We start from the raw sequence: 22,729 nt of genomic DNA, 5'->3' as shown, positions 1-22,729 counted from the left end.
GCCATGTGCAGGGTCTGGCGAGGAGCCAGGATCCCCCATCAGAGAGGCCCCCTGGCCTCCCTTTTCTGCCATTTGGGATGCCAGAGCTGTTCTGAGACCTATCGAAGGCTTCAGAACCAAATCCTGGGGACTGATTCAGACCAATATTTTAAAATGTCATTTAAAATCTTACCTCATCAAAATATTTTACGATGTATTTGTAGATTTCTGTCAAGGCCACTTCTTCATTAAATTCATTTTCATGTTTCTTAAAGAAAGAAAGGCTTGTTGAGAGATTCGACTTTAAAAAACACACAAATATTTTAATTCTACTTTCCAACAATACCTTAGATTCCTGAGTTAAGAATTCTTCCATTTCTGAAGGTGACAATGGAGGCAAATCCCTGATTGCTTTGTAATAAGATTTTACTTCCTCTTTGTAGGTTGGGATATCCTTGGCATAGAGAAGTTTATTAGTTGGTGCTTCCTAAAAAGAAAAAAAGAAGAAAAAAAAAAGACAAAGAAAAAAACAATGATCACCCCAAGAGTGAAAACCATGGGAAATTTATCACAATAATGCAGCTGACCCTCCACCACTGTTACCGCCTGGTTCACGTGTCCCTGCAACAGGCCCTCCTCCGTGTTGCTGAATGACTGACTGCTATCCAGATAGCTCTGGTGAGTCACTATTATTTTCAGGCAGATTAAATGCTAATATATTCTGCCTTCCTCTCATAAAGGAACTAAAATTATTATTTTTGCATGATTTGAGTTACTGTAACAATGGAACTTATTTCAATCATACTTCATTACTAATGGCTGTAAAAAGCCTGAATTAAAACATTTGCTCTCCTCCTCACCCACCAGGGAATTGTGGCATTTATAAAAGATCTGATTGTAGGTCTGATTGAGCCCTTTATATAACCGTGAAAGTGGTAAGTAGCTGGCAGTGGTGGATTTTTTCTGCTTGTCCTGTTTATTTTAATAGATCTTCCAGTGTCCTCAGGGAAGCAAGCGGTCATTAGTATTGGTGGATCTGATGTCTGATTTTGCAAAAGTTCCTTGGCAATTTGAGTGTTTTTATGTAATTATAACTGATTTTATTTTAAAAGTCATTATTTTTTATAAAATTTTAAAAAATTCTACTCAGGGAAGATAGATGAGTTACTAACAGGGCCAATGCCCCAGCACATTTTAAAATGTATCAATGGCTTGAATCACTCTGAAGGATGCCTACACTGAGATGTGTTTCACTTGTAAAGTGTAGGTAGAATCCACAATCATGCAATTATTCTCTAAAGATTTAGCTAGGCAGGCACTCTGGGCAGGCATTGAGTATACAAAGGTGAGGAAGACTGGAACCTGCTCTTTAGAAGCTTACAGTCTAGTTGGGGAGACAAACGGACACAGTGCTTACTATGCCAGTAACCAGTAGCAGGTGGACAGTAAAGAAAAGGACTGCAGAATTGGGCAAATCAGGGACCATAATAACTTTGTGTGATGTTAGGCAAGACTTGTCACCTCTCAAAACATCAATTTTCTCATCTATAAAATGAGGGTAATATCAACTACCTTATGTGGGTCTTATGAGGATTCATTGAAATATACCAAGAACATAGTAAGTAATAGATAAGCCAAACTAATTTTTATTTTGAATAAACAAGCACTTAAGAGTCTTTCAGTGTGTTTTATGCTAAAAAGAACTTTATTGATCAAGTGAAGGAAGTGTGGGAACTACATCAGGACAAAGTTTACAAAGTAGGTATATTCAGACTGATCTGAGTCTCCTATAGTTTCTGGTACACGTTAAGAAATCATGTTGAATGAAAGAAATGATTGTGAGTGAATGAATAAGTAGGATTTTACTTAGACAGGAAAGAGATGAGCAAAAGGATGTGAAAACAAGTTCATGGTAAACTTGGGAAAAGTAAAAGCTATAGCATAGACGGTATATGGAATGTACAAGAAAATGATGAGGCTAGAAAGAGACTTGAGGCCCAATCAGGAGGGGCCGTGGTAGATAATGGAAGGTATTTACAAATTTCTTTACATAAGAGGCTGACAAGATGAGATTTGTGTTTTGGAAAAATAACCTGAGAAGGAAAAGCGGGGGAGATGAGATGGCAGCAGGGCAAGTACCACAGTGGAGAGGGTTGAAGGGATGGGGCAGAGGGATGAGAAGAAAGGGATAGACACTGTAGAGACCGAGTGAGTAGAAGCCACGTGGGAATAGGGTGGGGAGAAGGAACCTCTTCCTGAGGGAGAAAGAAGGAGTTGAAGATAATGGCGAGGATTCTACCTTGAGAGACCAGGCAGCGTTGGGAAGACAAAAGTAAACACAGGTCTGTTTCGCAAAAATAGGGTGACGGTGAGTTTAGACTTAGACTAGGATCTGAAGCACCTGTGAAGCATCGATCCCGGCACTCTGAAAGCCCTTCTACCCGAGAGCCACTGCTCAGCTCTAAAGATTTTCTCAAACCCATTAGGTATAGGAACCGCTCAGTTTAATATTCTGGGTGCTTGAATAGGACCAATACATCGCTTTCAAAGTTTGCTCTGTATTTTTATCTTTCTTTGCTTTCTTAGGGCTTTTGCTCAGCAAAGAAAACCATAGTAAAAACAATATTGATGTTTTGACAATAAACAGACAAACTGATGATGTTAGAAATCTTGGGTAAGGTTTTCTTCCCCAAACACTGATATATTCAAGTAGACTCTTTTTAGGTATATATAAAGAGTTCTGCAGTAGGGTTGGGATAATAATCAATTATTTTGATTTCCACTTAGAAAAACTAGATTAAGATAGGAATAAATGAGATAGATTTTAAAGAAATTTTCAGTGACACTGTTGACTATTTCTTTTTAGCTGGTGTAATTTAGACCAATTGTTTATTATTTGAATATTTTCAAGAAAGAGTGCTTCAGACTCATGGGAGTACATACAAGGCATACTAAAGCTGGGCCTCACCTTCCCAAGTTGCTGCTCCGTGAGAGAAAACGCGTCCATGAATGCCTGGGCGATCACTGACAGACAGCCATCTATGTGCGGCGTCTTCTTAATGTCAAAGACGAACTGGGGGTTCTTCAGGATGTTGACCCAAAAGCGAAGAGGAAGGCTGTTCCGAGAGAGATTTCTTTTCAAAAACTGCCATCCCTATGACAGGGGTGCTTTGTTCCCCAGTTTGTAGAGGGGCGGGTTTGTCCTTGTTATTGAAGGATGCAAGTCTGCTTTGCTGAGAACAAGAAAGGGCTAAACTGACAAGAGTTCCTGAGGGAGGGCTGGAGGAGGAATCTGAGGTGATATTGACAAGACACATTTTCTCCAGACAGCCCTAGGTTATGTTAGATGGTGATGGCCACGGAGTACATGTCAGCGGATCTCCATGACTGACCTCTTCCCACCCACAATGCTACACCCTGGCCTAAGCCACATTTCTCACCCGGGCTACTACCTCCTGGCTCCTGACGGCTAATTCTCTCTCTCAGTCAGCTCTTGACCCTTTCTATCCTCCTCCCTATAGAAGCCCCGCATGGTCGGGGCCTGGACCCTCAACTCCTGCTCATCTCACTCATTCTCACCCACTGGCGTCCTCCCTGTTCTTCATGCACACCAGGCCAGCTTGCGCCTGAGGACTTTGCCTTTTGTTGTCTGTCTTCCTGAAACTGTTTTGTCCCAGACAGTCTTATGCTTTATGCCCTCGCTTCTTTAAAGGCCTGGCTCACAAGTCATCATCTCTGTGGGGCTCCTGACCTCCCCTCCCCCCACCGTCCTGTCACTCACTCTGTCCTCCTTTCCCACTTTGTCGCTACACCAATCACCTTCTAATATACTGCAACTTACCTATTTGATTTATTGTCTATTTCCACCGATTAGAATGCGAGCTCTGTGAGAACATGGACCTTTGTCTGTTTTCTTCATGTCTGTATCTGCAGCACCAAACAGTTGTTGGCGCATAGAAGGCACTCAAATAATATGAACTTGGGGAACATTCAAAGTCCTTTCATTGTCTACTTCGCAGCTCTGGCCTAGCTAGTTACCTCTGGCATATGGCTACCGGGCCTCTTCATAGCTTTACTGTCCTGAGACCACCCCTGCTCGATGCCACAATCTTCCCAGGGAAATGCTAGCCAGCAGCACCCAGGCCTCGTGTGGGAGTAGCAGGGCCTGGGAATAAGGCTGGAACACAGGAAGGGAGGGAGCCAGAGTAGGGTTGGGATAGGCCCGGATTAAATGGGAGAAGATCCGAATTCTGGAACCTCAGCTTTTAGAACTCATTTTAAATGGCCTGGTGAACCTTAATGCCTGGGAGGGCTTGAACTTCCCCCGAGAAGCTGGGTCACATCGTAACCATGTGCAGAGTATTTCAAATAGAGGTGATGAGCTATGTTTCTCTTTCGAGGAGAAGTGTAGAGTAAATCTGGGTGCCTTGCCTTAGCTTAAGGTAAAATGCTAAAAAACAAAATAAAACACAATCCTTTGGCCAATTCTCATGGTATCTGAGTACTGCATTTGACTAAATAAAAGCAGAAATTTCTCTATAGAATTGGAGTATAGACAGACAGCTTGGAAATTGCAAAATGATTAATTCTCTGAGGGATAAATAAGAGTTCTCTAATGGAAAACTGTATGATAAAACCACAAAATATTTTTTCATCTTTTGCCGGTCAAGCTAAACTTGTTTTAACATTCCAAACAAAGTCTTTTTTCATGCATTAAAGATAATAGTTTGTTTATTTTATCCTGAAGAATAGGATGCTCTATATAGGAATGTTTTTGTTTATTGTTTAAAACAGTCACAGCAAGAAACTGCTTGGCCGTGACAGCCTACCAAGCCAGGGCTGCACGGATCCTCTGGACTACCACGCCCTCCTCAGTCAGATCCTGCCCCGGGCTTGCAGTCAGCAGCCACCTAATGTCTGTTCTCACCTGTTTGTTTTCCAAATATGCACGACATCAGGATCGGTGATTTTTTTGTTTTCAGCCTGGGCATCCAAAAAGTCAAAAAAGTACTTTATAGCAAACGGGGCTCTGCTGTTAGGTAAACTCCAAATGCTTCTAAAAAGTTTTTCAAGCACAGAGTGGATTGCCACCTAAAAGATACAGAACATCGGCTTAGGAGGGAAAACAAACAGGGAACAGAGTAGTGGTTCTGAAAACACGGTGGAAAATGAAATCCAAGCTCAGAGAAAAGGATGTGCAAAACAGCAAAACGAGCTGAAGAGAAGCCGACGAGGCCAGCACGCGCCGTCTGGGGCCGGTGTAGATTTGGTTCGGAAGCCTCTTGCTGATAACAGTATTGTTTAGTCGGGAGGAAGGATACTGGGAATCTCTAGCAGTAGAAATGCCCGTGGTAAGGCTGTGTACATAAACCAAGAAGCCACGATGTCTGGCTTTTATTAGTTACGTTCAGCCTGGAGACACTCAAATGATGTTGCCCTGTTCCCAGAATCTTTCCTGTTGCATATATTTCTATCATGGAGCTTCACTGTGCGCTTTCCGAAGCATCTGAGTGTTTTATAAAAGCCCAGTGGACAGAGCTCTGTGGGGCAGATGAGAAAATCAAGAGGCGCTGGCTGTCCTCTGCCCACTGAGCCAGCCCCCTCAGCCCCGGAAGGGGCTTGCCCAGCAGGAGACAGGGCCAGGGGTGGGTAATGGCACTTACGCTGCCAGGCATTCCAGACAAAAGGGGTCACCGCAGACTTCCCTTAATCCCACTGAAAGCCAGATAAAGCAAAATGTGCTCCCAATTTGGTATTCTACTTACTTTTACAAGTAACACTTTCATATGTGAACAGAATTCTTAATTTTAAAAGGAAAAAAAAAATCGGTAAGATTTACTGGGTCTGTAGTCACTGACTCCCCCACCCCTTCATTTTATTTGCAATTCAAAGAGGGAGTTGTATTGCTCATCCCTAATAACAAACAAAAAGGAGTAATTATGCTGTCAAGCTAAAAAACAATAGTGAACTGTGGCTAAAGGGACTGGGAACAATATTAAATCCCTGATTGAAGATGTTACAGGAGAAATTTGTAAAATGCTGTTATCTTTGCAGTTTATAAAAAAAAGAAGAAGGGGGTAGGCAGTGTTTACAATTTAAACTTCCATTTTGCGTGGCCAGAAGGCACCAGAGATCTGTAACGTTTGCACACTTCAGTGGAAATTAAGTCAAACATATTATACACCCCCAGGTGGCCGGAAAACGTGCTCGCTGGCAGTGCACGTACCTTGGTGGACAGCAGCTTTGTCAGATACATTTCTTTTACTTTGAACTTGTGCTTCCCTCGATGTCTCTTTCCTTGCACATCTTGGAATGCTTCCGAATCTGGTAAAATCTAAAGGGAGACAGAGCAGAAGCGTCACCCAAAGACACCGGTCTTGCCGTGAAAGCATCCGATTCAGCAGGGAGCACAGAGGTGAAACTCACCAAATGGCAGTGGTCATCCGAGTATTCCACATCTGAACGCCGAGGGAGAGAAAACAGCCCGTTAACACCGGAACCTCGGGCTCACTGGCCTTCTCATAAAATGCCCCATTTGCGCTCTGCAGAGTGTACCTGAGCTCGTCATAGCTCCATTTTCCCCTTGCTGTGTCTTAGGACCTTCAGAAGAGAGTGGGCCAGGGACTGGAGGGGAAGCAGGCTCCCTGGCCCTGGAAGTGGGGAGTCTGGCTGAGATCACTCGCTGAGCATTATCAGCTACACCCAGGGGCTACAAGGCATCTGGCAACGAGTAAGACAGATCGAGTTCCCGCCCTAATGGGATTTACATCCTAGCCTAGGAGAGAATTCCATGTACTAATTACACCATTATTTAATTACAATTGCGATAAGGCTTGTGAAGAAGACTTATATGCCAGGAGAGCATATAACAAGGGCCTGACCTAGTCCGGGAGGTTCCCCTGAGGAAGGGAACCTATACGGAGCTGAACCTACATGCATGGATGGAGTTAGCCCGGCAAATGGAGGAAGAGGGACAGTGGCAAAGGTTGTATAAGGTGAGAAGGAACTTGACCCCTTCTAGGATCTGAAAGAAGGGCAGTTAGCGGAGCTCACAGAGCAAGTGGAGAGGGCAATCTTGTAAGAAATGTGGCTCTAACGGGAGTGGTGAGTGGAGGGGAAAGAAGGGTTGGCTTTTTGTTCTGAAGATTCGAGGGACTCGCCGCGCTGCTGCTGCCTCTCCTCTGGGCTGCGGGGCTGCAGGCTCTGGAGGTAGGTGCTGGGTTCCTCAGGGCTGGGCTGACAGAGCGGGTGATGAAAGGGCAGAGGGGCAGGGGTTTGGAGGGTCAGCAGGAGAGGGATTAAAATCATGGCTCTCGGCTGGACTGGGTAGGAGGAAGCAGATCCCCAAAAAAGCTCTGCAAAAGGCGCCGTCTTTGGCGCGTGAGACACAGCCCTTCACCCTGCACAGCACTGGCACACCGATGCCCCGCCAGCCAGGATGGCGCCACCTGTGCAAGAGGCTCCTCTCGCTCAGCCTGGGGGAATGCCGGACGGTGTCCTGTGGCTACCAAACTGTCCTGTCCATTTCCCCGGGAGCCTGGCATTGCCTGTGTGACTGGCCAGAGCTACGCCCAGCAGGCTCCTAGCCGTCCACCTGTGAGACAGCAGTGGGCAGGCCGGCCCAGCACCTGAGGGCTGAGGACTGACTGTCGGGCTGGAACTGGGCCCTGCGGTTTTCTCAAGGCACCATCCGTGTTCTTTGCCCGAGGCTAGCAGGCGGCAGAAGAGAGTTTGGAGAGGGGCCTAGTGACTCCCATAAAAGCTGCCCATTTAGTTTGCAAATGCTGTCAGCCATCCTGCTGAGGAGCTGGCCGGCGCTCCAAAGGCTGCATCTGCCCGTCTGCCTGAGGTTAGGGCGGGGCGTCCCGCTAACCACTGTTTACAGGGTCCTGTCCTCTTTGCAGGGCCCACACTCTTAGGGTGAGAAACAGACAGAAATGGCTGTTCTCTGCTTCCAGGGAATTAAGTGGCGAGAGCTCAGCCTCCCTCCTGGGACACACGTCTGAGAGGCAGAAGGCAATTCTCTACAGCTGAGTGAGAACAAAAGGTTGGCATTATGTTGGTTACCTGAAGTAAAATTTGCTATCTTCTTAAAGACTTTTATAGTGGATCCATTTGATATCTGAAAGCAAAGATAAAAGATGTATGAGTTTTCAATCCTCCAGCACTGAAGTTTTCTCAACTTGACCCAGGAATTAGATGGCTGGCTGGATTTTTATAGTCTCACTTAGTAAATCAAGTATTTATGAAGAATTCCTATGTTCGGGGCCCTGTGCTGGAGGTGGAGCTAAATGATGAGCAAGACTCTGTCCTCAAGGAGCTCCCAGTCCTGGGAAGGAGGCAGACAAGGCAACGAGGGGCAGGGAGGCAGTGCCGGAAGGTGGGACCCACGGGAGGCGGCTCGCCTGGGAGAGGGAAGAAGAAGCTGGGTTCCCACTGTATTAATGAATGCTGAGCCGGGTTTTCACAAACTGGCATACAAAGCCCATGTCTACCCTGCGACAGAGCAATTTCCCATCTAGGTATACACCCAGCAGAAATCAGTACCTATCCTGAGGTAAACTATTTGTGATTGCTGCATACTGGAAACAACCCAAATATCATCAACAAAATGAATAAATACTTTGGGGTACAACAGAATATTATAAAACAATGAAAATAAGCAAATTGGCTGAGTTGGTTAGAACCCAGTCAGGACACATACAAGAATGAACCAATGAATGCATAAATAAAGTGGACTAATAAATCAATGTTTCATTCTCTCAAATCAATAAATACATTTTTAAAAATTAAAAATATTAAAGAAAGTGAGCAAATTATTGGTACATGCCGCATGGATGACCTCACAATGATCTTGAGCAAAAGAAGCCCAACACAAGGAATACATACTGTGTGATTCCATCCACATAAAGCTGAATAATGCAGAACTATGATGTTACAAGTTTGGAGAAGAGAGCGGGGTGGTGATTGGGAGGGCCGGGGTTTCTGAGGGACAGTTATGTCCAATTTCCTGATTTGAGTGGCAGTTATGGGAGGAGCTAGCAATAACTCATCAGCAATACACTTATGATTTGTTCTCTTTTATGCAGGTGTCATATATATGTGTGTGTGTATATATATATGTATACATACGTGTATATACATATATATACACACACACATTTTATTTATATGTATGTATATACTTATATATGCATACACACACACACACACATCCTATATAATAAAGAGCTAATATGCTAATTAGACCGGATGGCGGAATGACCTTCCAGAATGACCTTCTGGAACAACCAGTGGGCAGGGTGGGGCTGCAGGGCCGTGAGACAGCCGGGGCTGTGAAGGCCGAGGCAGCTGAGACTGCGAGTGCCGAGCCCCTTGCACGAATTTTGTGCATCGGACCTCTAGTTTTATACACTGAGTGGCCAGTGTGTGTGTGTGTGTGTGTGTGTGTATTAGAGGCCCGGTACATGAATTTGTGCATGGGTGGGGTCCAGCCAGCGTGGCCAGGGGGAGGGGACATGGGCAGTTGGCCGGCCTGCCTGCTGGTCGAACTCCTGGTCGATGGGACAATTTGCATATTAGCCTTTTATTATATAGGATATACACTGAGTGGCCAGATTATTATGCGTTCAGAGATCATAATAATCTGGCCACTCAGTGTATATATGTATACTAGTATATATACACACATTTTATATATTTTTGGGTAATCTTCACCTGAGGATATTTTCCCATTGATTTTTAGAGAGAGTGAAAGGGAAGGGGAGAGACAGTGAGAGAAACATTGATGTGAGAGAGACACATTAATTGGTTGCCTCCCGCAAGCTCCCCGATCAAGGCCCAGGGATCCAGCCTGCAACTGAGGTACGTGCCCTTGACAGAATGGAACCCACAACCCTTGAGTCTGGGGGCCGATGCTCTAACCACTGAGTAAGAGGGTAGGGCAGGTGTCTCCTATTTTAAAAGGAAGCTTGTAAAATCATAAAAATTGCGTGCACTTTTAAATAAAAAATTTTAAATTTAACTCTTACTTACAAAAAATTACCTAACATTTACTAATATAAAAGTATACAGCTCATTGAATGTTCACTCAAGTATATACCTGTGTAACCAGCACCTACATCAAGATATAAAATTATATTTCAAGGTTCTGAGAAGTATCTCCATTTCCCTTCCCAGGCAATAAAGCTCCCTTCCTTTTCTGACTTCCATCATTATTGATTAGTTGTATCTGTTCTTGAACTTCATATAAATGGAGTCATTCAGTATATATTTGTGTGTCTAGCTTCTTAGGGTCAATATTAAGGTCTGTGATGTTTACCCAAGTTGTTGCAGCTACCAGCAGTTTGTCCTTTCCTTTTTAAAAATTAATGTGTATTATTCCATTGTGCGAATATACTATAAAAAAACTGCCATACAATAAAAGGAGTACTGACATATGCTACAACATGAATGAATCTCAGAAACATTATGCTAAGTGCAAGGAGACAGTCACAGAAGGCCAGGAGGTGTGATCCCATTTACACAAAGCATCCAGAATAGGGAAATTTCTATAGACAGAAAGTAGATTACTAATTGCCTAAAGCAGGGATTGGAGGAATGAGGAGTGCCTGCTAATGAGTTCAAGGTTTCTTTTTGGGGTGATGAAAATGTTCTAAAATTAGATTGTGGTAATGATTATACAACTCTGTAAATCTACCCAAACCCATTGAATTGTACGCTTTAAAAAGGTGAGCTTTATGGTACATAAATGGTATCTCAGTAGAGCTGTTAAAAAATTGCTGCAGATTTAAAAGGTACACGTTTGACAAACAAATGGTTTCACTCCATTGACACGCTATTGCAGTGCTGTGTGTAGCCTTTCTTGGAGATAAAGAGGAGCTCTCTCACCCAGGGCCCTTTGGGACTGGGGAACCCAGAGGCTGATGGCATTCTAGCGTACCCCTCCCACCCCACCCGGGGCCTGGATGCTCAGAGGCAGAGGCGGCCTCCATCCTTGGGAGAAGCAAACTGCTCAGAGGGGCTGCTCCACAAAACAGAAGGGGCAGATGGGGTCACAGCAATCCTCACCTTCACCTGGGGACTGTGGAGGGAGAATTAACCCTGTCCTTTCTGAGCATCATTAGCTAAGTGCTTCCCCGCTCTGCCCTAAAGCTCTAAGGCTGTTTTGATTCTAATACTAATTTGGACCTGGCCTTCCCCAGTTTGGAAAAAAGTAGGAATTTAGGATTTCTCTTCTGGCCTGCTAGGTACATGTTGGTTATCAGCATGTACAACCCTGCTTAGCAAGCACACGGGATGAAGGCCTCATCTTCAGGTTGCACCCACAGAGGCAGGAACACAGAGGGAGCCAGCCCTGGAGAGGCCCAGAGCACAGCTGTCCAGCCAGCTGTGTCCCGCCAGCCGCTAATGCTAGGCCTGCGGCCCCAACTGCTGGTGTTCCCGACAGCTTGTGGGGAGGGTTCTGGGCAGGGGCTGCTGGGCCTCGGGCCCCTGTGAAGTGTCTCGAGTGAGGATTCTGGACTCTTAACTTTGACTCTGCTGTTGTTACCAAACACCCTCTCCTTTCCCCTTGAGCCCTTCATCGTTTGCTGGCTGATTTTTCAATTATCCTCCACGTTTGATGCAATTAAAGTAAACCGTGTGCAGGCTCCCCCTTAGCAATCCTCCAGCACTGAGTTTTGAGACGGTTTGAAAACAGTGACAAACTCCTCCGCATTAAGACCTGGATGTGCTCTGTTTCAGAGCCAATAAATACCTTTTAATAAAAGGAAGCTGGTGATTCATTCTGGGCACCTGTCAAAGAATGAATCCCAAATGGATCCCGCGGCGTGCTGAGCCAGGACTCTGTTACTGTCAGGCGCTTCGCTTTGCCAGGAGCGAATACCCTCGCTCCATCGTCACGAAGGCCACGGAGGCCTGCGATGGGGAGCACTCCCGAAGCTCAGACGTCTTCCCAAGCGCTGGCATGGCCCCTGCGGGCCTGTGCGCGGCAGCCAGAGTGAGGAGACTGTGCTCTGCAAGGCTCTCCCGAGAGCAAGGGTGAAAGCACTCTATTAGTGGATGAGTTGTGTGTTTTGAGCAGGGAAGTGTGTGAGTGTATTGCCAACTTTCACAGCTGCTCTGGGGGCGGGGGGGGGGGGGGCGGGGAGAGACACTCTAACACCATTGTAAAGGCAGGAAACTAGTTTATTCACAGGTGTTGGAAGGAGGGTCATTTTGTACTTTGCACAAGTCAGCTGCTACCTAGTCAAGGCCAGAAAGGCCTTTTTGAAAAGGGCCACAGAATCCAAAGTGTTAAACGTCTAACGCTGTTTGTTCCATCTGAGGGGCTCCCAAGGCTTTCCTAACGGTGACTCATTAATCCTCCTGTGTCCTGTGAGGCAGGGGCATCCCCGGGGCTCCTACTTCAGGAATGAAAACCGAATTAAATCAAAGGAAGATGAATGCCGCTGGATGGGTCTGAGGCGGGAATATTCCTCCAGCTCAGAGCAGAAGTGGTCCACAGGGCACCTTCCAATTAAATCCCTCCCAGGCCTGCCGTGCCGCAGGGTTCCATGTGACGACACGGCCGCCGCCATCCGCGAGGGCGGCCCCTGCCGGATGCTGCGGAGATGGGTGTGCACGCTCCCACCACCAGCACTGGGAGAAAGGGACCCACATCAACAGTTTAAGGTGACTCTTGAACTAAACAGAAAACTAACGTATCCTTCAAACCATTTGCAAGTGAAGGTGAGATTTCTTTTGCTAAAGAACTACCTTTACGGCATCGGTTGAAGATAATTCCATAAAATGGGTTTTCTAGAAATATAAGCTTGAACTTTATGTAACCTTATGAAACTGACATTTTTATAGGCAAATATGGTCCAATAGTGACCATTTCATATGGTTTAGCCTAAAAGGAAAGCTGAATTTCCGCCTAAAAATTTTAAGGAAAGTTATGAGTAAACTATTCATCTTTAATTCTGAATGTTGTCTGAAATATTATAATTTTCCCTTAAAGAACAAACCTGAAAACACAATGATCAGTATAAAGCACCATGTGGAAGCCCTTGCTGGTAGCTCTCCTTCCTAAAACAGCGTCATGTGAAAATAATTCTATTCAACTAGCGTTGTCCCAGCAGCCACGCGTCAACACCACTCGCCCGTTTCCTTCTTAGCTCTTCTCAGTGACACCCCAAGGCCGGAGGCGGATGGAAAAGGAATCTCTCTCTCAGGGCCTGAGGGGTGACCTTGCTCCGTCCTTCGTGGCGGGTGGCGGGCTCATCAGAACATTCTCAACAGACACATCAAACCACACACAGTGCCTGACAGCCTGGACAGGCTCCAGAGGGCCTCTAACACGTGGAAATGCTGCCTCTGTGCCTGGGATTAGCCCGGGCCAGGTGGCCCCCCCGCGCTGAGGGCCGTTGGAGAGAACCTGAGCTGGGCCCCGAGCTGGGCCCCGGGAGGCAGCGTGGCCTCTGGCAGCCGGGACTGGGGCCCTAAGCGCTCCGGCCGCTGTGGGGCTGGCCTGGTCAGCTCTGGGGCCCGAAGGAGGCCTCCCTTCTGATGAAGGCAGCTATGGTGTCTTCAAGGAATGAGGTTAAAGTGGGCTTAGAAATAAGGAGGCATTCCGATAAACCCACAGACGTGAGATCCACCGAAGGTTTGGAGAGAAGTTACCTTATGAACTGACAGCAGGAAAGGTAACTACCAGGGCCTCTCCTGATTGGCCCGGCTCTCCAGCCAGGCGGCCTCAGCGGCCGGAGCTTGGCTGCAAGCCTGGTTCTGAGCGAGAGGACCCCTCCGGCCCGAGAGGAGCACAGTCTCAGTGCAAGGCCGTTTCCATCCGCTTCCAGCCTTGGGGCATCAGTGAGGAGAGCTGTGTGACCTCGGCCAAGTGTCTCAGCCTCTCTGTGCCTCCGCATGGGAATGAGGAGAGGATGTGCCTAGAACAGTGCTCATGTACAAGCAGCACTGCACACATTCCTTAAACAAACATCGAAAGTCACTCACGCTGCAAGAAGGCTTTAGAGATAGCCCAACCCTTCCCTCCAGTGCCCAGAGGACACACCTCACCGCAAGGACTCGGCAGACCCGTGGGGCAGGCCCATGAGCTTTACATGCCATTTGCGTGACAGCTTCGGCACTAGCAGTGACCACTTCACCTGTCGTGAGGAACACTTCAACAACACGGTGGTTTGAACGTCTTTCCTGCCCCTCAAACCCTCACAGCTCAGAATGAGGGGTGCGATCTGCAGAGAAGGTTTCCTGCCGGACATAACTCTGTCCTCCACACTCGAAGCTACTCCACAGCAGGATGTGGGCGCGATGACTCAGGCCAGCAAAAGGGCCCTGGGGAAGGGGTGGTGGGGGAGGGGGAGTGCAGGTGAAGGGAAGAAGGGCCGGACCGGAGAGCCGTCTCCAGCCCCCACAGGCCCACGTGCTCCCACGTGCTCCCACACACGGTGTGGTCCCTCCGTAGGAAACACGCACCCCGCACCCCGCCACAGCCGGAACAGAAGCACGCGGAGGATGAAATTACAGGGAGAAGGATGCCTCCGGCTGAATGTGTTTGTAAGGATGTCGGCTTCCCCACACCGTCTGCACAGGACAGAAGGAGACAGGAGCAGAATCGCCCCCCTCTGTGTTCATCTGATGGAAACCGAGGGTAATAAAAGCGCCGTCATCGGCCGGTGGTTGTGAACATGGATCGGGCTCACGCACGCCAACGGTGGGGGCACAGCTGCCGCTGTTACCACCGCGGGAAGCAATCGTGCGGGTGCCCAGGGCGGCCAGGCTGCCACCCCCTAGGTGACAGGGCCTGGAGGCTGCCCGCACCTGGCCCAGGAGAGGCTCTGTTTTGGCTGTGCCCTCAGGTGCCCTGTAGAAACCTGTTCTTCAAACGTGCAGACAGCAGCTCCCTCAGAGGAGACCAGCGGCACTCTGCTGCCCCGGGCCAGGGACAGAGCCGGGCGAGGCGGGCCTGGCCCCACGCGGGGCTGTGCTCAGCCAGGAGGCGGCGATGGCCTCACCGACGAACTTTAAAACCTAACTAATCTGGGCTCATTGGAGGGAGGTGACTCTGAGTCTCCAGAAACTCTGGGTTAGACACCATTTTTCAATAAAATACAGTTTTTTGCTTTCAAGCACTTCCAGTGAGACTCAAACTAGGGCACTTAAGTAAATGAATAAGAGTGATAATTAGCATCTTGTCGCTTTGGAGGGAAACAGGAGTGCTCAGGAGAAATTTTTCTTTAACGAGCGGGCGTCAGCCAGCCCTGTCAAATGACTCCAAATTCTGGGCCTGCAGGGGTGCTGCTAAACCACGTTCGGGTTCGGGTGGCCCAGGGTGGCAGTGGGTACTGCTTTCTGAGCGGTCTTCGGAAAACGGGGCATTTGAGGTGGACCAGGCACAGAGCTCACGGGCCGATGGCCTCCGCTCCTCAAGCGCTGTGTTTTTTGCCTCATGGCTTAGGTTTTAAACGAGGAGAATCCTTTAAGCCCTGTGTCCTCATCTTGCCATTTATTACCACCGTGTGGTGACGCTGGGGTATGAGGCCAATAAATCATTTGGACGGGAAGTGACTACAGGCCAGATTAATTTCATTATCGTCCCTAAGCAGATAGGTGTCTAGCACGGCCGATGTCTCCGGCGAAGACTGATGTTCCCTCTCTCCCGACAGCCTTCCCCGTGCCTCGCCGACAGCGGTGGTGGATCCTCCTTTTCCGGGCCCAGTGGCTGGTCCTGTCTGCCCTCAGTGGAGGTGAGTGGCCACACCCCCTTCCCTTGGGGCCCACCCTGCCTCCAGGTCGCCAGGGCAACCAAGAAGCCTGGCCAGGGTGCCCCTCTCCTCGCACCCACCCCACCACTGAGCAAGGCAGGCACGTCAGTCAAAAGCAGCGACGGGGGGCTGTGCTCCTCCCGAACTGGCTGAGACAGGCGGGCACCCAGACGGGAGAGAGGACGAGATGGCTGAGGGTCTGCAACCCGAACTCACACTGAGGCCCCGACGCGATCCTCCCCAAGCTCTTCCACCCGCCCAGCGTCCTTCTCCCCCTGGACTCCCTCTGAGGCAGTGCTTCACCAGCGTGGCCCGGCGGGACACGTACTTCCAGAAAGTTCCTGGGGTTTCTGTAATCTCCAAGGCCATGACCTACTCTTGACAAGCGGATTCTGAGTGTGGAAGGTGGGAGCCGCTGGAGGGGCGCACAGGAGCCAGTGGCCGACCCACAGCTTCCCCTCCGGGCGCCCTCCGCAGGCTGCAGGGCAGCACCGCCGCGCCGCCCACCGGTTACTCAGACTGGGCGTGAGGCCACAGCAAGGCCCCCGGGCGAGGTGGTCTGGCTCCCGGCTGTCGTCCCGAAGCCGAGCTTGAGGGACACTCGGCTCCTCCTGCTGAGGGAGCGGGCAGGGCGGACGCGTCTCCCGAGGACCGTCAGCCCGAGGGAAGGAGGCACCACTGACCCTCCAGGTGCCTGGGAGCTGCCCCCTGGCTTCTTCTCCCTGAAAGAGCCCCCACATCCATGCCTCTGCCCTGCCACCCCCGAGGGCCATCCTGACCGCCCGTCCCTGTGTCTCTCTCCCACCCGCACGGCTGTCCACCTCCTGCCGACTCTGAACCCACCCACTGCGTCCATCTCAGAACCACTGTCATTTCCGGTCCGCATCCTCCCTCACCTGAAATCCTCCCTATTTCCAGGGTTGCATCCCGTACATCCACGCTCCACGCACAGCCAGTCATTTTCTGAAACACAGCTCTCCCTGCTTACGCTTCTCCAGTGGCTCCCCATTACTCGTGGGGTAAGATTCAGCCCCTGAAGAAGCGGGCTGGGCCCGTGTGACATGCACCTCCCTTCTCACCTCTGCCCACCTCTCCACACCTCTGGAGAGGCCGCTGTGTGAACTGGTTAAGCCACAGACCCGAGAGCCCAACTGCTGGGGTCAAAGTCTTGGCTCTGCCACTGTAACCACTGGTAAGCCTTTGAGCCTCACGGTGCCCATCCATAAAGTGGGTTAATAACAATACCAACTCATGGAACTGCTGTAAGATAGAATGAGCCGGAATAAGGAGGAATGCTAAGGTGAGCACGTGGCACAGAGGAAAGGGCTCCCTAAAGGCTGGCTGTTACTACCTCCAGTGCCGCCCCTGCCCTCTCTAGTTCCAGCCAGTCTAAAGGTAGATTTGGGGAAGAACACGCATGTGCTCCCATCCCTGCTAGATGTACTAGCGCCCCACCCCGGGCTGGTGAGGTTCAGGTCTCAGCTTAGCCGTAGCTTCCTTCCCAGCTCCAAGCCACAGCACTCCTCCAACATAAGGTGTTGCCTCATTACCTGTGTCCTCTCGCCTTCTCCACCCCTCCCCAGGCCTGCGGGATCTGTGAGCTCAGGGACCTGGGCTCTGTTCCTCGTGTAAGCATCCCAGGCTCTTAGCACATAGTAGGTATTCAGCAAAGATTTGGATAATGTTGCTGAATGACTCCCAATATCCCAGTGTGTTCAGGAACCTTCCCTGCCCCCTCTCTCTTGTTCTGTGTCGGCGTCTCTAGCACTCAGGTCTCTGAGCGGGCACGTCTGCCCCTCACCCACATGGACCCTCCCTTAGCAGGTGGCTCAGGGGCCAAAGGCGGTATCGCTCACTGTCACAGACAGGACATGCAGAGCTTCTTCAGAAAAAAGGACTCCGCCCGTGGTCTGCCACGGACACTGGAGAGCGGGAGGCTTTGTCAAGCTAAATGACGCCTCTAGGGCTCTGCTGAGGAGCCAGCTTTGAGAGGCCAGAGACTTGTAAAGGTGGAGTTTCTCACCTGAACTGCAGGATGGAGAGCGATCGGCTCACTGGAAGGCAAAGCCTGGGAGCGCGGAACCCGGAGGAAGCAGTAATTCATGGCTCTGCCAAACGAGCAGCTGAGGAAAACCTCTGCCCCAAACTATTCCAGAAAGTGGCTGGGCGCCCCGTCATTTTTGAAAAGAATGTACAAGGTACCAGGGATGAGCTCATCCAGTCGGGCTCGGCGGTGAGGAAGGGAACGTGGGGGCTGAGCCTGGTGCTTACCTCGTAGTGGCCGATGGTGTTGAGCTTGGTGATGCCGTCTTCCAGGATCACGGAGGAGCTGTCGATGTCCAGGAGTTCTTTCTGCCGCGTGCCCACCTGAAGCTCTGGAGAAAGGCCAGAAAGAGAGTTTTGTGCGCTTTTGAAAGGACTGAGAAATTGTAAGCGCTGCCCTGTCACTTTTGCAAATATTTTTTGTAAACAGATTCAACTTAATAAAGTGCGAAATATGTCTTTGACGGTTTAGAGATGGATCAGCCAGACCAGTAGCCTGAGTTTTGTTGTTTTGGTTTTATGTTTAGGCCTGACTTGTAAGACCACTTTCCCCTGAAGCTGTTCCTCTGGGGCTCGGCCTGGGAGTGAGGCCAAATGAAGAGAGTGACGCCTGAGAGGGACGAGCTCCTCAGAAGACTCCCAAACCAATCTGCAGGCTCACCCACGCGTCTGCGCTCACAGCAGGCACCGTCTTCTGTAGGCCCCTGGGTGGGGGTGCTGCTGGGCTAATGCCCCAAAATTCAGGGCTCAAACACCATCAGGGAGCTGCCAACTTGTGCCCTGGGGTCAGAATGTGGCCCACAGATGTGTGTTTTCTCTTTTTGTGAACCTGCACCATGTTTTACTTATTATATTAATGACAATTCAGCACTAACATTTAATGACTGGGATGTTGCACATAAAAACTTGGAATCTGCTTTCTCTCTTAAAAAACGGGACCATCTGGCAACACGGACCCTACAGGCCCACCGTCGGCGGCAGCTAAGTGGCACTGCCCCCTAGATGGCCTGTCTTTCCCCCTTAGGCCAGGCCCCACCATTTCCTGTTGTCCCAGGCAGGCAGGCAGGCCCACCGTGTTTATACTTCCTGCCCTTGAGCATCTGAGTTTGGGAGCGTCTGCATGGGGCCTGACCTCGCTGCTTCCAATGCACTCTAACGGCTGGCCTCTCCGGCTCTGCTCAGGGTTCTGAGGCCAGCCCCGGAGCAGGGAGATCAGCAGCCTGGCAGAGCCTGCCTGCTGGCGCGGAGTCCCATTCCCACCAGACGCCTCGGGAAGCTTCCCGCTGGCTTGTCCCGCTCCCTGCCTTCCCCATCAGGAGCCAGGAGCACCGGGTGGGCGCAGAGCCGGGACCCGTGGGAAGACCACCACCACCTGGCTCCGTGTCCTCTCCTCTGCAGTCAGGGCCACCCCTGTGCGAGAGGCAGGCTCAGGGCAAGGACGCTGATGGTCCTGGTCCCGTTTCCTGGCGGAGCTGCCCTTTGACCCTGCCCCTAACCAAGGAGCTAAATAGGTCTTCAAGTGCCCAACAGTCCATGCAACGACAGCCAACAGGAGGGAGGCAGAGAGGTGCCTCTGGACCCTGCTTTCTTTCCAGCCGGGTCACGTGGTGGCTACATGTTTACCTGTTTCATTCAAATTTGCAGACCCTGTCCCGGGCCTCTCTCACTGGCCTGTGTGTTAGCAGGTCTGACTGGGAGGGTGGGGTGGGGTGGTTTTAATTGTTTGCTTAGTCGAGGCTACAACTGCACATGAAGGGGAGAGGAACCTTGCTAGGCTGTCTGTCACTGCTGTGATTTCACTCTTCTTTCCTGTCCCGTTATCTGCTGTAAAATCCCATGACAGTCTCCCACTAGGGCTGCGTGCAGCTCCACTTTACAATGTTGATGAACATTTGAGTGAAGTGGAGCCCTGCTAGCCCCCTCACGCATATGCTCTCCTTTGCAGTGTACCAATAGAGCCCGAAAATGAATTCACAGCAGATGCTGCTGGTGCTGGGGGAGGGCGGAGGAGGCACTTAGTGCAGGACGAGATTAGCAGAGAGGAAGATGACCTTTCTACGCGCTGGAGCTGGCAACCCGAGTCTGAGCCCCCCGCTAATGACACACTCGGTATCAAACAAACAAATCAAATGCCAACAGGAAACGCGGTACAGACAGAGGGAGGGCACGGGGTTCACACCTACAGGCCAAATAAGTGTCAGCGGATGGAAGCTTCCAGCTGGGGGCAGGGAGCGAGGTGGGGAGCGGGGTGCTCACCAGGGGCCTGGGACAAACAGTCCCGCATCGCCTTACCAAGACAAATCTCATTCAGCTGAAGTCCATAAGGAGAGCCGTTTTTGCTGAGGAATGCTTGGAAAATCTTTTCTTTGGCTTGGCCTATAGTATCACAATCAAGAACATTGACTGAAATATTCCGACAGACATCTGCACTGTCGTTTTCCGGGATCTTTTCAAAGACGACGTTTAACGCCTGCGAGAATATAAACAGGGTTTCAAGTCCATTAGGTAACTGCAATCTGAAAGGCACTCACTCCTAAAAGACACGAACTCGGCGAGTCCTACCAATACCGCCAATGGCACATTAGCAGCCACCGCACTGCATCATACTCTAACCTTTTCCCCACAACCCATTCTTTTCAGGGATAATGAAAAGGAAAACAGAAAGTTAAAACTCTCATTTAGAGCATGTATTGAATACATACATCTGAGAGTAAACTATATATACTCATAAATATTCTAAAAATGGTGATTTCTAATTTCATCCTCAAAAATAAATTTAAAAACTTGTTTCCACAGTAGATGAGGGCTGACTGGTGATTATCTTCTTATGAACAGAACCACAGAGTCCCAGGAGTGAGGTTGCAGGTGACGGGAAAGGTTGCACGGGCCCTGTATTGCCCAGGGGGAAGAGGTCACTTTTTAATATGCAGCATTAATTATGGTAACACTCAGCGCCCCCTCCACACTGTTTCCCGAGCCCTCATTAAAACACTGAGATGCCCACCCTGTGCTATATCTGGGCATTAATTACTTTACATTTCAGGGCCATTACTTAACGTGTTGTCAGTCAGCATTCTCCCAGTGCAGCAAGAATCAGACGAACTGCCTGGCTCGATGGTTGAGCGTCCAACCATGAACCAGGAGGTCACGGTTCGATTCCCAGTCAGGGCACATGCCTGGGTTGGGGCTTGCTCCCCAGTGTGGGGCATGTAGGAGGCAGTTAATCAATGATTCTCTCTCATCACTGATGTTTCTATCTCTCCTTCTCCCTTCCTCTCTGAGATCAATACAAATATATTAAAAAAAAAAAAAAAAAGAAAGAAAGAAGACTCAGACGAATGGGGGAAGAAAGGCCTTTGTGAATGTGTGACAACATCAAGCCAGGAATGTTTCCAATCTAATTGAAGAGCAATTTCAGGTTGACTTTGTCTAAGAACAAACAGACATATCAAAAACAACAAAGTTTATTTACTGCGGATCCTTGGGGAAACTGAGTCACGGACGTGCTAAGGGTATTGTATAATTGGCATAGCATACAGCTTAGAGTCTAAGGCACCTTGGTAATCAAGGGGTCAAAAGACCTGGATAGGGTGTGAAATGCACACCTATTTAGCGTTTTTGAGCCTGGCTGTGATGAGGGAATATACAATGATTAACTGCTGAAAATGTTTTAAAAAAAGAAAAACACAAATGATGTGGAGAATGGGGATCCTTAGGGTTAACAACTTTCAAGTGTGTATAATAACAGTACCTGCCTTCCAGTGTTGTTATGAAGACTAAATGAGATAATGCATGTCAAGGGCCTGACACAGGGCCGGGCTGCTGGAGGGTAATAATAACAGGGATAAGTCATTTCATGTAACTTATTGCAATTATTGCTATTGGCATTGGAACCAGAGAGTGGCTGCGCACACAGGACTCGGACCGCAAGCGCAGTGTCTGTTGGAGGAAGGAGGATGCTGCCAGCTGGTAACCTCTCTGCAGCTGTTTCCTCACCAGCAACGTGAGGACAACAGTCCGCGCCTCCCAGGGTTCCTGTGACGATGGACTGAATGAACCAATGTAGCACCTCGAGCAATGCCTGGCTCAGGGGTGCTTGGGATGATACGACTTGCGGACCAATGACATGGACAAGGGGCTTCTGAACTCTGGGGCGGCTCTCAGGAGTGTGTCTTCTCGTCACTGCCTATAAATCTCGCCCCTACAATCCTGATTCCTATTATGCATCAGTACACTTCGGCCCAGTCCTAACCACAGGAGTCAGGACTCTGAGTCAGCGGCTCTGAGCTCTGAGGTTTGGCAGTGAGCTCAGTCGGGCCTGTGTGAGTTCCTCCTGGCCCCGAGTTGCTCCCTTGCCTGCTCTCAGAGCACATCCATCCATGTTTGGGCCCTGGGAGGATATGGAGAACACCTCTCTGCCCACAAAGCCCAAAGTACTGGATCGGAGGGCAGGCAGGGAGCGCCTGGCGGAAGGGCCGCTGGCTGTCGGGGGTGCTGTCTGGAAGGAACTGACATGGCGAAGCCTCGGGCCAGAGTCCGCTCCCTCGCCTCCTTGTTTAGCAACATTACTGAGGCCTACTGGGGCCAGACAACCTGCCAAGAGCATTTCAAGACATTCTTTTTTAAAATCGTAAGATCCTGGGGAAGATGTATAATCCTCATCCTCATTTTAGAGCGAGGAAACTGAGGCACGGAGGGGCCAGGTGACTTGTGCCAGGGACACAGCTCATAAGTGGCAGAGCCAGGAGTTGGTGCCATGAACCACTGAGTGACGGGCCCCCCAGGCCTCCCCTCCTCCTCCCTCACTCTCCTGCTCCCACCTGTAGCCCCCAGGGACCCCGTGTTGGCTGAGGCTGTGAGTGAGGTCCTACGCTAGATCCCAGCACAAATGGGGGTTCGGAGGGGGCGGCAGGGTAAATGCGAGGCCTGCCCGCTAAGGT

At 49.7% G+C, this 22,729-nt stretch overlaps 2 protein-coding genes across 5 annotated transcripts in view; one reads left to right on the top strand and one right to left on the bottom strand.

Annotated features, from left to right (window-relative positions):
* The window catches only part of CEP83 (centrosomal protein 83), a 142,595-nt gene extending 126,895 nt beyond the window's left edge, over positions 1-15,700 (top strand). The window contains exons 16-17 of one of the 3 annotated variants that reach the window (XR_013813636.1): positions 423-657; positions 15,648-15,700. Coding sequence is in view for 1 of the 3 variants with exons in the window: in XM_079773941.1 (XP_079630067.1) it covers positions 423-443 (21 nt within the window). In the remaining 2 variants the exon portion in view is untranslated. Of the gene's footprint in view, positions 1-422; positions 889-15,647 lie in introns of those variants that run through there. The other 2 variants (XR_013813637.1, XM_079773941.1) reach the window with 2 other exon arrangements.
* PLXNC1 (plexin C1) overlaps positions 1-22,729 on the bottom strand; it is a 160,564-nt gene that overhangs the window by 4,060 nt on the left and 133,775 nt on the right. Inside the window, exons 22-30 of one of the 2 annotated variants that reach the window (XM_079773939.1) lie at positions 20,082-20,259; positions 18,018-18,121; positions 8,047-8,101; positions 6,406-6,437; positions 6,206-6,313; positions 4,907-5,070; positions 2,948-3,095; positions 326-466; positions 173-247 (exon numbers count right to left, since the gene is read on the bottom strand). In XM_079773939.1, the coding sequence (XP_079630065.1) occupies positions 173-247; positions 326-466; positions 2,948-3,095; positions 4,907-5,070; positions 6,206-6,313; positions 6,406-6,437; positions 8,047-8,101; positions 18,018-18,121; positions 20,082-20,259 (1,005 nt within the window). Of the gene's footprint in view, positions 1-172; positions 467-2,947; positions 3,096-4,906; positions 5,071-6,205; positions 6,314-6,405; positions 6,438-8,046; positions 8,102-18,017; positions 18,122-20,081; positions 20,260-22,729 lie in introns of both variants that reach the window. The other variant, XM_079773938.1, reaches the window with a different exon arrangement.

Source organism: Cnephaeus nilssonii (assembly GCF_951640355.1).
Source record: "Cnephaeus nilssonii genome assembly, chromosome: 6".
In the NCBI taxonomy this organism is placed as follows: Eukaryota; Metazoa; Chordata; class Mammalia; order Chiroptera; family Vespertilionidae; genus Cnephaeus; species Cnephaeus nilssonii.
The sequence above is the reverse complement of the archived record's forward strand: the minus strand, read 5'-3'. Positions and strand labels throughout refer to the sequence as shown.